Source organism: Notolabrus celidotus, chromosome 9 (assembly GCF_009762535.1).
Source record: "Notolabrus celidotus isolate fNotCel1 chromosome 9, fNotCel1.pri, whole genome shotgun sequence".
NCBI lineage: Eukaryota > Metazoa > Chordata > Actinopteri > Labriformes > Labridae > Notolabrus > Notolabrus celidotus.
The window spans coordinates 25540353-25555688 of NC_048280.1; the positions used below are offsets into that span (position 1 = coordinate 25540353).

The 15336-nt window shown below is 39.4% G+C and overlaps 1 protein-coding gene across 4 annotated transcripts; it reads right to left on the reverse strand.

Annotated features, from left to right (window-relative positions):
- Positions 1-953: 953 nt before the first annotated feature.
- On the reverse strand, positions 954-11082 carry kdm2ba (lysine (K)-specific demethylase 2Ba). Of its 4 annotated transcripts, none has more exons than XM_034691984.1 (10): positions 10919-11082; positions 6778-7005; positions 6513-6656; positions 5706-5792; positions 5028-5306; positions 4121-4938; positions 3756-3919; positions 3504-3665; positions 3177-3395; positions 954-2160 (listed from the first exon to the last, which is right to left on the reverse strand). In XM_034691984.1, exons 1-10 carry the CDS (start codon positions 10970-10972, stop codon positions 1979-1981), a joined length of 2337 nt encoding a protein of 778 aa, XP_034547875.1. In that variant the 5' UTR covers positions 10973-11082; the 3' UTR covers positions 954-1978. The 4 variants fall into 4 exon arrangements, with proteins under 4 accessions (XP_034547875.1, XP_034547877.1, XP_034547874.1 ...); XM_034691986.1 differs by having other exon boundaries at positions 5028-5297; positions 6778-7008; XM_034691983.1 differs by having other exon boundaries at positions 6778-7008.
- Positions 11083-15336: the final 4254 nt, after the last annotated feature.

Here is a 15336-nt window from a genome sequence, read left to right on the forward strand (position 1 = left end):
CAATCAAAACCCTAAACCTAACCCTAACCCTAAACATATTTATAACCCTAATCATAACCCAGGCCCTAATGAAAACCCTAACCCTAAACCTATTTATAACCCTAATCATAACCCTAATCATAACCCAGGCCCTAATGAAAACCCTAACCCTAAACCTAAACCTGACCCTAACCCTAATCATAACCCTAACCCTTATCATAACTTTCACCTTAATCATAACCCTAACCCTATTCATTACCCTAACCCTATTCATAACCCTAACCCTATTCATTACCCTAACCCTATTCATAACCCTAACCCTATTCATAACCCTAACCCTATTCATAACTCTAACCCTATTCATAACCCTAACCCTATTTATAACCCTAACCCTATTCATAACCCCAACCCTAACCCTTATCATAACCTTAATCATAACCCTAACCCTATTCATAACCCTAACCTTTTTCATAACCCTAACCCTCAGCCTAATCATAACCCTAACCCTATTCATAACCCTAACCCTAACCCTAATCATAACCCTAACCCTCACCCTAATCTTAACCCTTACCATAATCATATGCTCACTGTGTCAAGTTTTCTGTCTATTCGTTCTTATCGAGAAAAATAAGCATGTGTTCATGGTTAGATGTCAGCCGGTAGCGCAACTGGGTCATAATCAGTCCGTCAACAGAGAAAAACTGATTCACATCATAACATGCTTTAAACATAAAATACCTCCCTGATAGCAGAACAAAATATAAGACTACCTGATGATTGTTCCACGTGATAGAAAATCCAAACAAAAAATGTGTTTGAGTAAGTTCGAAACAATTAATTGATTGTCTCAGAAGACCATGAATGTATTTTTAGATTGATATTGCCTCTCTTGAGCCAGAGTCCAAGATCCCTCTCATTTACAAAACAAATATTCCCTTTTCTGTCAGTTTGCCAATGAAAGCAGGGAACAGTGATAGTACAAATGAAATTCTTTTAATGCATATTAGCACTTTGTTTTTGCATTTACAAATATAAACATTATCACGTTCACCTGAGGTGATAGATTACAACACAACACACCCAAAAATACACACACCTACTGTATGGAGTTATTAATCAAGATATGCAACATTGTTATTTGCATAAGTCTGTCACTTTGTTGCTTTATAAATTGTATTTTATTATAGAAAGACAGTGTTCGGTAAGTTGTCGGCACATAACTGTCTTTGACCTCCAACTTCCTGTCACTGGCTTTTAGGAGATAAACCTCAACAACTGTGGAACCACTGAGATAAATTATTTGCTAGAAGAATTTGACTCAGCTCTGAGACATAAACGTCAAGTTACAAAATAAGTGAATAAATACATACTGTTATAAAAAGAAAGTCAATAAATTAATGTTGAAATGGAGGAGAAAACCCCATCGAACACATCAATGATCCAAAAAATGTTTGAAAGTAGGGGAAGATATGATGGTGTAACAAGAATCTGGAACATGTTTACTCAGTTTGAACATTAATTAAATACATTCTAAATATAGAGACAGTATTTAAGATGATTAGAGAAGATATTTATGACTGTAGATGGTACTTTGTGTCTGGTGATCAGGTTATGTTGATGTCAAATTTTGGCACATTGATGAAGGCAAGCTGAGAAAGAGAACAGTGCTGTACAGCCTCTCAGTGAGACTTTGCTCCTGAGAAACTGCAAACTCATGAAATGATGCTTGTATAAAAATACTGTTTTCAAATATTTAAAGAATAAAAATAAACAACCCAACAGTCAATTACAAAAAGAAGATAACACAGGTACATGCATGACGTGTTCACTGTAGAAGTCCAGTAAATGCCCAACAGAGACTGATCTTCATCCAGAAATCTGTCCCTCATTTCAGTTTGTTTTTGTGACATCAATTCGTTTCACAGGAGGCGTTAGTATATTAAAAAAAATTGTTCCATGAAGTGCAAAGAGAGTCTGCCATTTAAATTCCTGTTAGGAACTAGCTTGACTTCTGCAGCAGTTTGTCCTCTTTCAGGTTGAATGGTACGCTCACAGACATCTCTGCAATGAACCTCTCGCAGGCTGTTTTGGTCACCTGCTTACAGAAGCGAAGATCGATCAGACAGATGCTTCCACAGCGTTTGAAAAAGTTCAGGGAATGGTCCGTGACCCGGTTACACACTGAAAGAAACAGGAAAAATAATCATTAGTCACAAACTTGGTTTTGAAAAGAGGATCTGTTCAGAAATCAGAAAGCTATTTCATGTCCTCTTTTTGTGGATACATAACTTCTGGAAAAGAACAAGATCTCATATTGTTTGTGCAGAATAGAAGTATGACAAGCAGTGTTTATGCAACATAAAACAAACTCTTGCACAATCCTGTATCTCCTCGTGTGTTGAATAAGCTCCAGTCAGCAGCTCATTTACAACTTATTTACAACAATGGAAATAGGCTCAACCCTTTTTATTCAGTTCAAGTAGGAAAATGAACTCATCTGTTTGGATTTAGTTCGTTCCTATTTTAGTTTAGGGGGAGAGTTTAGTGAATATAAATCATCCTGTCATTAGAACAAGCAGTGATACATCCACTCCTTCTGCTTTTAACACTTTAAGAATGCAGCACAGCATGTTAGTGAACAAATCTGCTCTCAGATGAACTTGGCACTCCACAATCAGAGTGTAAAGTATAAAGAACAAGAGCAGCCCTGTGCCTCTTCTTGCTGCCTTCAGATGGAATAACAAGTAGAAGATAAAGAGGTTAATTATTAACCTGTGGTAATAATTTAAGTGCAGCTTTATAGAAGTAAGCATTAAAAATGAACTGAATTCAATTCAAATGAGCTACGTTCCTGCTTTGATATAAGGATCCTGATGTTATTCATGACGCTTCATTTTCTAACATGACACATCAAAATGTCAAAGAAAGACTTGTTGAGTGGCTTTTTGTTTTCTTCTGTCTGATCATGTCTTCTAAAGGTATTTTTGAAGCCTTTGTGAAGTTAAGTTTGTATTTAAAGCTTTTGATGAACAGTCATGTACACTGGTCTGACTGTCATCTTGACTGGTCTCTCTAAGTCATACCTTTGGTTTTGTAACAGTTCTGCCTTCTTCATTATTATTCTTTTCACACAGATTAAAACCATCATCTCCTGTTAGGATTTCAACACACACACCGCTGTGGTTCCCTGTCCTCACCTGACAGGTTGATGTCTGTCAGAGAGTCTCTCGTCGTGGTCCCAGCTGCTGTCAGCAGGTTGACTGACTGGTCGTTGATGTGGTTGCAGTAGCTCAGGTCTAAACTGGTCAGAAAAGGCATCTGGCGACTGATGAGGCGTAAAGACGTGTCAGTGATGTCCAGTCCGGCCAGCCGCAGGTCCTCTACGTTCCGTAACTTGCAGCGGTTATCCAGTTGACCTGAGAGTTGGTCAGACAGAGAACATCAACAATCTGTTTTTTTTTGCATTTCATCTTTCACAGAGCATTGATGTTTTTAAGCTGAAGAAGCTGAGACTGAAGGGTTACCTGGTCTGTTGTCTGTTGGGGGTGAGAGGAGGTCCCTCATCTGTGGGTCTTTGAGTCCCTCCACCCACTGCACATCCAGGATACGCAGCAGAGGACAGCTGGAGGTGCAGAGCGCCGAAACAGCAGCCCAAGAACACCCGGATAGCTTTAACACTCGCATTCCTGAAAGACACAGCAGCCTTTCAAAATACTGATACGAAACAAAAGACACAAAAACGATGGATGTTGGCGGATCAAGAATCTCTCAGTCACCTGGTAATCTATTAATGAGCCAGCTTAATTGTTTCTTGGAAATGTTTGTCCAACTGAGGTCCAATGAAACCGGCTGTCGGCGGATAATCCCACTTAGCATAAGTGGTGTGATGGATGTGCAGCGGCTCAGATCGATCTTTGTCCAAAGTCTCTTATCACAACACCTAGACATCGAAGAGAGAGAGGTTTGTGTTACACTTTTGGTCTTTGTGTTACACCATGGAGCAAAGCAGACCACCAAAACCTCAAATGTTGCTCCCTGACACGTTAAAAGGAACATTTTGTGCAGAAGTTATATCTTCTCTTTCATATGCATAACCTTTAATGTGAAACTCAAAACGTAAACATGCTGTTTTTGGATTTACCATCTATTCCACGTCTTGCACACTCTCATGCAGAAACACAGCTCCTGGTGTGTGAGATAGCCAAAGATCTTCATCCAGACCTCACGCTGTATGACGTGTGTTTTACCATCTTTTAGTGGCAGTCTGTCCGGAGGAGGGCTTATAGGAGGAGGCCTGATGACGTGCCGCTCCATTTGGACACACTTGGGTGGGGAGTGTGGAGGCGGGGGCCGGTTGGTTGGGGTGCTCCTGTTGAAGCCCAGGGGAGTGATCTGACTCGGGTAGAAGTGGCGAAGCTCCCAGGGCGTCCCGTTCATCTCTTTGGTTTTGAGGTGGGACCTCTGATCCCCGAGTTCGCTGCCGTTGCGAAACAACCTCTTGGGTTCCTCATTTTCGGACTCGGGCTCCACCTTGAGGGGTTGTCTGTTCTCATTAGCCAGGCAGTCCTCCGTCTTCTGTATCTCCTGGTTCAGTGCTTTGCTCAGCTCTCGGCTCAGTTCTCTGTTGGGTAAACGTCGCTTACGGCGGGCTTTTGGACGTGGACCTTTTTCTTGAGTCTCGCTACCACCCTCGCTGCTGGGGCCGGCCTGAGGAGAGCTGCAGTGAGACTGGTCGCTGTCTCCAACCGGCGTTTTGATGCAAGGATTCAAAAGTTCACTCTTTAAGTCCTTCTCATCCCCGTCTTCTCCAGGGTCTCCAAAACGTCCTCGCTTTTCTACACCAATCCTGAAGTGAGGCTCCCTTCCACGTTCATTCTCCTCCTCGTATGCGTCTTCATCATCCTCCTCTTTCTTGATTTGGTGCAGGAATTTGGAGAAATAAGGATCATCTGACCTTTCCTGCAGAAGAACAACATTAGAGTTATTTATAGAACCTACTTGTACCAGACCACACTTGCAAATAAAATGCCACTGTAAATGCTACATACCCTCTTCCTCACCCCCAGATCCTCCTCCTCATCATCATCAAACAGCTTCCTCTTCTTCCTCAGTTTATCCTCCGGCCGTGGTCGTGGCAGGCCGAAGGGGGAGAGCAGAGGAGGCTGTCTGTGCAGAGACTCCTCGGGTCTGAACCTGGGCGTCTCCTCTCTGTCTGATCTCCTCTTAGCTGCGTCCCCCTCCTCCTTCACAGGCTTCTGTTCCCTCAGCAGAGAGCCAGGGAGGTTGGAGGCATACTTGAACCCTGGACCCCTTTTTTGCTTCAATGCCAAAGGGGACAAAAAGATTGGGAGACAACTTTATACCTTAAGCCTAGAGTGAGCGAGAGAAACAACTGCAAAACAAGTTTAGCTGAGGTTTAATTAACACATCACCACTGTGACCAAAACATGAAGTGTGTGAGTGGTTTCCTGCTTCTGTGACACACACAGTCACATGTGAGAAACTTTCACAGACCAGAGAAGTGTAAACAGGAACTGGCAGACTGATTAACATACCATAAGTGAAAACAGAAATAAAGGAAAATTACAGCTATGAATGATACCAAAACTCAGAGAATCTCAAGAGTCTTTGGTTGCAATTGTTCTCTAAGTGAAAGTACTTCCCGCACACACTCAGCAATCTGTTACATAACCTAAATCTTCTGACTCACACATTTTTGTACTCACTTTTCCACTCTTCCCAGCGTGGTTGCATTTAGGACATTCCCAGCAGTTTGGAAGCTCGTCGTTCACCACACCCGAGGCGTCGCTCACCTGATGATCACAAAGAAAAGGAGTCTGATGTCAACGAGAAGCTTCAACATGCAGATTGTTTAAACCGAAGTAGACAGGAGAAGTGAAAGCGACTGTTGGGCAGGTCAGCTGCAGACAAGCAGACTCTTGCTTCATACATACAACAGAAATAGGAAGTAGAGTTACTGATGTATCGAGGAGCTTGAAGCCGCACTTCTCACCTGACATGGTTAAATCTTTTAAGTTGCATGCAAAACATCAAGATGTTGCTTGTTAGAGAAACTGGTTTGACCAAGCCTTTTCTAGCAACCATCTGTTGTGTTTGTGACACAATTACAAACAGGGTGTGTTCTGTTTTGCATTCTGTTTTGGTTTTCCTTCACCACTCACTCTCAGCTCTACTGTCTCATAACCTTTGTAGCCGATTCACTCATTCATTTATGTTTTTATCCCTGTGATCGTTTGTACTCTCCAGCATGGGGCGGGAGTCAAATCCTCAAACATGATGATGTCACACATGAGCAATAAAACCTCCAGAACGATGAGTGTGCTCAGTGTGAAATAAACAATGCCAGATCCACCTTCAATTACCTCCAGTGACTACAGTCCAAGTGTCTGACTCACTCTCGTTATGATAGGTTGTCCTGGGATTCCTGGCACTCTTAACAGAAATGAGTCAGCATGTGAATGACTCGACTGAGGTGGACTCCTTCAACTGTTCCAAGCTTTGTATCTCTTTACCTTCAGACAGTTTGGATGGACAATCTCGTTGCAGATTGAGCACTCCATCAGCATGAAGTTGAACTTGTCGTCCTCTTCCTCTAGTGTGTCTTCCTTCCCTGCCTCTTTGCACACCACACACACCGCTGTGTGAGGCAGAACAGGCTGCATGGATTGAAAGAAAACATCAAGGATCAGCAGGAATAAACACATGCATCGAGTGTTAAGAATCTGAGACAGTGCGCTTTGTTATTTCTTTCCTTTAGTATCATGACAACTAACTTACAGCAATGCACTGCCTCATAATACAGGACTGCTTCATGCGTCCAGGCCCTCCAAACTTCTTCATGTCTTTGCAGAAGTGACACTCGCCACACTCGGTCCGGAGACATGCCTCGCATTTCCGGCAGCGCGTCCTCCTGCGCCGCGCTCCGGATGCACTGCGATTGGACGGCAGCTTAACAGCCGACGTCGTCCCGGCCATCTTTGGGGGCTTCGGCCGGTTGGCTGCCCGCTGCTGGAAGATAAACCATGGGAAGAGTTAGACAAAAGATGTAACACAAAGACTTTCTGTCAGTGGGGAAACAGCAGGTGAAATGTCTGGTGTACGAGTCATCTTTTGAAGGTGCTCATAAGGACAGTTATCAAAGTCATGCCTGACTTGTTGCTGTGACGCAAAAATCTGATGAGTCATTTGTTCACTTTAGTCATGACAGGCTGTTCCTGCTGATACAAGATGATCTAGAAAGTCTAGTTGTAATTATTTTCTTACATTCTGTGTCTTGTGCATAGGCTTTCAGGGACTGGCTTGATATAAAATCAAACTCAAGACCAAACACGCTTTGTACATTTTACTATACACTACCAGTCAAAAGTTCATACCTTCTCATTCAATGGTTTTTATTTGTTTTAATTATTTTCAACATTGTAGTTTAATACTGAAGACATCAAAACTATGAAATAATCTGGTTTTGCCATAATATGGATTACAACAGTAGTCAAATAGGGCTATCCATTGTGTACTAACCCTACCTCTGAACAACACAACTGATCGTCTCGAACACATTAAGAAGGCAAGTCATTCTACTAATGAACTCTTGACAAGGCTCATGTTAATTAGAAACCATTCCAGGGGACCACTTCATGAAGAGTGTGCAAAGCTGTCATGAAGGGAAAAGGGGGGCTACTTTACAGAATCTAAAATATAAAACATATTCTGGTTTGTTTAACACTTTTTTGTTAATTAAATAATTCCATATAGGTTCTTTCATAGTTTTGAGGTGTTCAGTATTAATCTACAGTGTTTACAATAATTAAAATAAATACAAACCCATGAATGAGAAGGTGTTTCCAAACCTTTAAATGGTAGTGTGTGTGTTTTAAAGCCAATAAAAAAACCAAACTTGTCACTAAAAGACAACAAAGATCTGTTGGGTAACTGTCATTTGTTTTGCTGATACCTTTTTCTGAAGACGCCTTCTATTAAGATTACTGTCCTCTCAATAATTAAGCAACTATGTTGTCTAAAAATGATGTCATATTAGGAAAAATCCTGATACAGTTTCGGTTTAAACAGAGAATATCTGCTGATCATCACATTTAGGCGCAAGATAACATGAAACAAGTGGTTTCGTGTTAAATGGCGGATCAAAACAGACAGGCTTTTAAAGCATTTGAGAAAAAGGAACTGAAATATCATCCAATGTACTGACAGCAGGAGTTCTCTGCTCAAACCCACACATTTATATAATCAACATTTAGCTGTTTAACCCTACAGGCTCCCCTTCCTGTTCACACATACTCTCTCTGTGTGACTCAAAGGAGTAAATAAAACACAAACACTGATGCTGGTTTAACTGATTTCACATATTTGAAGGCAGAGTCTCAGCCGTGGGTGTGTGCTCAGACTCTAACATCCTAAATTTGCCAATTTTCTCCTTTTCACTATCACACGTTTATTTTTAGTCTCTTCCCTGTTGCCATGGCAGGACGATAACGCAACAGGAAAATAAGACAAATCATCGAGCATCACACCGATTCAAGAGAGGTTACCTTGGAAACACGTTCACCATCGCTGGTGGCAACACTTTGAATAGAGGAGTGCAAGAGATGGATAAAAATAGGCTCACATGAGCGGGTTGTGATAAAGAGGGAGGCTGTGTGTCGTTTATTCTGTTAATAATTACAGCTTCATAACATTCATTTGACTAGTCTTTATGTAATGCCTTGATAACAATACCAGGTCGCTGTGCGCAAGTCTAACAGGTACAGTGAGACACAAATAGAACAAATACTGACTACCATTCAGACTGAGAGATGATATAACCCAGACAGAGAAGATACGCTCAGTCTGGATGTGTACAAAGCAGCAAAGAACCAACTCAGTAGATTATTAACATTTAATTTCGTTATTTCTGTTTTTGCCTGCCGGAGAATTCCGTCAAGACGGCTTTAATCCCCCTGACAGCTCTCCATAAATCCGTCTGACTGGTGTGAAAACATGAGGGAGGCATGAAAGAAAGGTCTGCCGCTGCTACAGGGTGACTGAGATGTCAACATTGCACGTTTTTCTGATGTATTAAGCTGCTTTGTTTCTTTTCTGACCCTGTCTGACATAACTAGTCATCTTTTATCTGTAATACAACATATGTTTTCTTTTGTTTACTCCATCATCTTGGTCTGTGAGTCAATAGAAACTCAAGTCCTTTAATTAGCTCTTAATATTATAAGGGCAGGATCAAGGTTTGTTTAACCAGGACATTTTACAGTGGGACGCTTCTACTTTATTGATTCATGTAAATGTATTTATTACAGTCTGTTGTTGTTCTTTGTATGAAACTTATTATGATGCTGTCTTGGAAAGGACTTCCTTGTAAAAGTGACAACAGAAAAGAAAAAAAAGAAGTCAATAATATTTGAAAATATCCAATCCAATTTCATTTTATTTATACAGCACATTTTAAAAACAACAAGTTTACCAAAGTGCTGCACAACAAAAACAAACAGTAGAAATAAATAATAGTAAAATTTAGAATACAGTAAATTTAAAAGACAAACTCTCATGCTGTATTAAAAGCTAAGGAGTCAAAATGAGTTGTAAGTGTTATTTGAAAATATAAGTGTGGCCACAAAGTTTTAATCACAAAAAAGAAAAAGGACAGACTTCTACCTTACTTATCCCCTTTGACAAGTATAAATAAATCTGTGGCTAAGAACAACCACAGCAGCCGACATCAGCTGACCCTCTTTTACTGTAACTGTGCAGTAATATGTCAGGAATTTGGGATTGGTTGCTGAGGCCTGTGAACAAAAACATGGCCTATATTCTTCTGAGAGCGGTCCCCTGACTCAGCTTCAGTGTGGATTTCAGTGGGAGGAAAAAAAAGTCACAAGGCTCATCAATAGCAGCACATGTAGAGTGGGTCCTCCTCAACACATGTCATAAATAATGTGCTACTATATTGTGTCACAACTGGAGGGGTCAAAATGCCTTCTCTTATGAGCTGTTGGTGGGTGTTGTTGGTGTAAATATTGTGTAAGAACAAGGAGCGGGCTCTTATGTCAGCACTTCTCATAGGTCTAATTGAGAGTTGTGCAATATTCCTTCAGCCTTGTTAGAAAGTATTCGAGCCACAAGTCAAAACTTTGTCCTGAAGAAACATAGGGAACAAAAATCATCATTACAGTGAGACTAAACACAGTTCTGCTGTGGGGGGTTCGAGAGGTCAGTCTGGGACCAACTGGACAGCCAAGGAATAGAAGTAGGGCCCCTTCATTGTTCCTTCTCCCCATCCCCCTCCTTAGCTCTGTCCCAGGCTAAATAACAATTGCTTTAAAAGTTTCATTTAAAGGAAAGGACTGGAGAGGAAATGTATAGGAAGTGAGAGGAAATTAATCACAGGAGAAGTATTTTTTAAGAGGACATGTGGTAGGTTAGCAGGACATGTGTAAATCACAGCTTTTACCCATGTGAAGTTAAACTGTCTTAAATAAGAGGAAGTTCAGCTCACTGCCACTTTTATAAAGACTGGTGTTTGGTACTAAAATGTTATCTGTACAAAAATGGCTCAATTGTGAGGACATGAAAGATGTCCAAGGTGGAGAGGACACGGTGTTTGTACAGTCAGCAGGGTATCAATACTTGGAAGCAGCCAAAGTCTATTTAACTCTGTGTACTGAGCATGTATCAAAGTGTTAGTCTCTTAAACCTGGTTCACTAAAGATGAGGGTTTTATGAGATACTACTCTCCTTCTTACTCGACCAGAAAAACAGAAGAGCCGCTAAAAAACCCGGAGGTAACCTGAAGCAGCCGAAGAAAACACAGCACTCCGCTCACAAAGCCTCAAAATCCCCACAGCAGACTTTGACATTTGAAGCACACACGGTTACATCGAGGTTATGTAATGATAGGAAGAGAATCTCTGACCTGCTCAGACTCTGAATCATATTCCTCATCGTCTCCGCTCAATGACAAGGCCATGGCTCCTCTCTCTCATCGTTTGTGAACAGCAGAGAAAACTAACATGGCTGAACAAGGCTCCTCCAGCTCAGCTCACTCCCCCCTCCTCCTTCGCATCAGACCGAAACAGGCAGCTGCTAGCAATGTTCATTATGATGCGTTCAGGAATCATGGGGAAAATCAAAGCTGGCAACATCCGCTTATTTTAGCCACTCGTATAATTAGTTTTGCTCACAAATTAGTTATTTGGCATGTGAAAAAAGTAATAATTTCCTTAAAATATGCATTGTTATGTTGATCAGTGAAGTTGTGCTAAAACTTAAGTATACTAGACAATCAAAATGACTTTGACATCCGCTGAAACGATAATTAACGAGCGTCATGAAGGCAGCACCGAGGCTAACAGGATACTGAGATGAAGCAGGTAGCACAAGATAGTTCCCTCCTTGACATGTCCGTCTTCGCTGCGTTTTTTTTGTTTTTTGTTGTTGCAGTGAATGACAGTATGGGTTCTTCAAAGGTTCAACTCTAAATCTTTACACAAAGGGGCTTAATGTTATCGATTAAAATGATGTTCCTTTTTTGTTAACTTTTAATGAAAGAAGAACATTTTGTCTTTAACATTTAGAGGATGTTTTGATAATATTTCTTAGGTCACAGACACAGGTTTGAGTTTAACATTTAAAGAACATCTTAAGGATGTTTATCGGTTTAATAATTTTCCCTTTTAATTATTGATGACAGAAAAACATTTTGTCTTTAACATCCAGATGATGTTTTCATGATATTCTTTAGGTAAAATATTATTGGATGTTTTCTATAAAATGTTCCCATAATGTTACTTAATAACAAAGAGGCAACTTTATCAAAGCAACATGTAAAAAATGTTTTAAGATAAGATAAGATAAGATAGTCCTTTACTCGTCCCACAACGGGGAAATTCAAGTGTCACAGTAACAGTAGACAGTGCAAAATAAAGTTATAATGCAAACAAGAGCCATAAAGTAACAATTATTAAAAAGTTATAAGCACACACACACACACACACACACACACACACACACACACACACACACACACATATATATATATATATATATATATATATATATATATATATATATATATATATAAATTATTGGTTATAGAGTCTGACCACTGCAGGAAGAAAAGACCTGAAGAATCTCTCCGTGAGACATCGCAGATTTTCAGGATGTTTCTGCGGCCTGAAATCTCAAAATGTTTTATTTAAGAGTATTCTGGTGATATTTCATTAGAACAAAGATAGAATGTTTAATCTTTACCATTCAAAGGATGTTTTGATAACATTCTTTGGGTCACAGATTATTGAATATTTTTAGAGTATGTTATCTGAGACCAAAATTTAGAAAATAAAGAAACCTTCCACTTAGAATGTTTCAAGAACATTAGGGCATAATATTCGAGCACTGTTGTAACTTAACATTAAAAGAATGTTTTTAGAGAAAGTTATCTGAGAACATTGTTTTAACATAAAGCAAACTTCCAGCTGAAAACATTACAGTAACATTCTCTGTAACATTAAAATAATGTTTTTAGAACAAAACATTGCTAGTCGGGTTCTTATCTCATTATAACAATGCTAGTTTCAATATTTTTGCAATGTAATGGGGGACTTAAAACATATTTATTATTAGGAGAAATAAGAAACAATCAGCATATTTTCAATGAAAAATCTATAGCTTAATAAAATGTATGTATTCCCTTCTGCTTAGGGCCTCCATAGTTTGATTTCAGTTATGACAAGTCCTATTTTTGAGTGTTAAAGCTGAATTTTTGACTAAGTCAGTTTCCTCAGTCTGTAGAAGCAGGAATTTTACCTGCAGTACACAATTGAGCAAAAGCTTAACTAGTATCTGCTATCTACAAGTAACAGACATAATCAGTGATTACTACCAGATATTACATCTGGTAATCATGTTCCTCTAAAGCTACAGTACCATTCATATTTTAAATGTTTATAGACACTCACCAGTTTCTAGTCATCTTACTATTGTTGAAATTAAAGGAGAGGAACAAAAGAGAAAGCACTTTAACCCCAAGGTTTTATTTTATAGCCAATGAGCTTGTAATAAAACAATAAAAGTGTCACTGGCTTACTCAGGGCTCGTATGATATAATAATGATGATGTAAGAATGACTCATTATCATCAAGCCACTAGGGGGTTGAAAATATCCTATACTGGCATCATCCAGTGGTAACATTCAGAATTTGTCTAAGGTACACTGCTTGGGAAGGCAGTGTGGTGCTTTTTCCCCCTTATTTTTTAAAGGTAGGCCTAACAGAATATGGTTGTATGGCAACAAAGGAAAGAAGACGCTGAACAAAACTTAATGAGAGTGTAAATTATTAATTTCAGGAATCCACATGCATAGGCCTAACTGATATGTATGAAAAGTTCTGCCTAATAATGCAGATACTTTGTAGTGATAACACTACAACCCCACATCCCCAAAAGTTGGAATGCTGTATAAAACATTTTAAAAACATATTTTCATGGTTTCTAAATCTGACAGCATGGTGGATGGTCACTTCCCATCTCTATAGCAGAAGACGCAGTGTCCATGATTTCCAAAAATGAATATTAAATTTTAATTTGTCAGACCACAGGACACCTTTCCACTATACCTCAGTCCACCCCAAAAGGCCTCGGGCCCAAAGAAGTCACCAGCATTTCTGGATTATGTTTACACATGGATTCCTCTTTGTATGCATGGTACAACTTTAACCTGCATTTCTGACCTGCAGCAATGAACTGTGTTCCCTGGCGATTATTTTTGTAAGGGATTTTGAGTCTATGCAGTGATTTCCACTCCAGAGTCATGTCTGTTTTTAATGTAGAGCTGCCTGAAAGTCCTAAGATCACGAACAGGGATTTCTCCAGATTCTCTGAATATTCTACTGGATAGAAGTCCCAGATTTTATTTTTCATTGTATTTATTTTGTAACGGTAACATTATTTGGAAATTAGTTATCTATTTGTACAGGGGGGAACCTTTTTCAATCTTTACTTCTCAGTGCCTCTCTAGAAAGTCTTTTATTCATTCCAAGTCATGTTACCAACCTGCTGTTATTGTACCTTATTGGTCAGTAGATGTTCCTATTTTCAACCAAAATAGGGTTTAAATTATTTCACACCATTAAAATCTGTTATTTTAACATTTTACATGACATCCCAACTTTTTTTGATTTGGGGTTGTACTTATTTGTATGTACACATACAGAAGAGGCTGTTTAACCATGCATTTTATGGGAACCCGTGTGTAAATGTCTGTATAGATGTAGAACAAATATTGCCTCTGGAATGCAAGACTTGGGTGAAAGATCAGACTCAGTGTGCTTTGAGATGGAGATGAAACACTTTGCTCACAAAGTGGTTGTGCTGTGCTTTAAAACTACAGAAAATAATAAAACAAAGCATGCACTGCCAAGCAGCTCAGTGGTGTTGTGGACAAGGCTGCTGCCTTTCATTCTGATGGATCTAGGTTTAAGGTTGATGCAGGGACTGAACAAAGTTGAGGCAGGGAAATTGGAGGAAGGATGAGAAAGTGACAGAAGAAAGGCAGGGAAGTGCAAGACTGAAAGCAAATAATGTAAACCACCATAAAAAGGGGAAAAAGCATTAAGAGACGTACAGGAATAAAACGGACCAGTGATATAAGGTTAGTTTGGTGAAAAGTTGTTTTGTTGTGTGAGGAATGTAAGAAAGTTTACCAGCTGATTGAAATGTGTGTCATTGCTTAACCACAGTAACATATATACATAATCCTGTTGATACAGGGGCGTGTGGGGCAGCATTGGCAGGCCAGGAATATAACATAATTTAATAGAATAGAAAAGAATAGAATCAAATAGAATAGAATAGAATAGAATAGAATAGAATAGAATGCCTTTATTGTCATTGCAACAAGTACAACAAAATTGAAAGGTGTAGTCCTCGTTAGGTGCCATTTAAAAGACACAAAAACAATCAAGGTATAAAAAGTAATAAATACAGGAATAAAAAACACTGTCATACACACACAACATACAGTTTAGTTTAGTTTAGTTTAGTTTAGTTTAGTTTAGTTTAATTTAGTTTAGTTTATTTACTATTCGTCGTGTCATGCACCGAAAAGGTGCCCAGCCCACATGGACTTACAAGACACAACAAAAACTAAACAAAATAGGAGAAAGAAGAGCAGCTACAATACTGCACATGTCCAGCTATGACCTAAAGTAATTAAAAAGCATAGTGGTACACTTCAGACATTTGACAGTGACAACAATTAAATCAGACATACAGTGTGCTCCTATGCTGCTGAACAGCATTTAACACTAACTAAGTAAACTGAAACACTTTGTG

Bases quoted from the DNA above. Each gene is read 5' to 3' on its own strand.
- kdm2ba (XM_034691983.1), bottom strand. From the start codon at position 10,972: ATGGCCTTGTCATTGAGCGGAGACGATGAGGAATATGATTCAGAGTCT. The intron at 7,009-10,918 runs GTCAGAGATTCT...TTTATCTTCCAG, and splicing joins ATGATTCAGAGTCTGAGCAG to CAGCGGGCAGCCAACCGGCC. The intron at 5,307-5,705 runs GTGAGTACAAAA...TTGTCCCCTTTG, and splicing joins ACGCTGGGAAGAGTGGAAAA to GCATTGAAGCAAAAAAGGGG.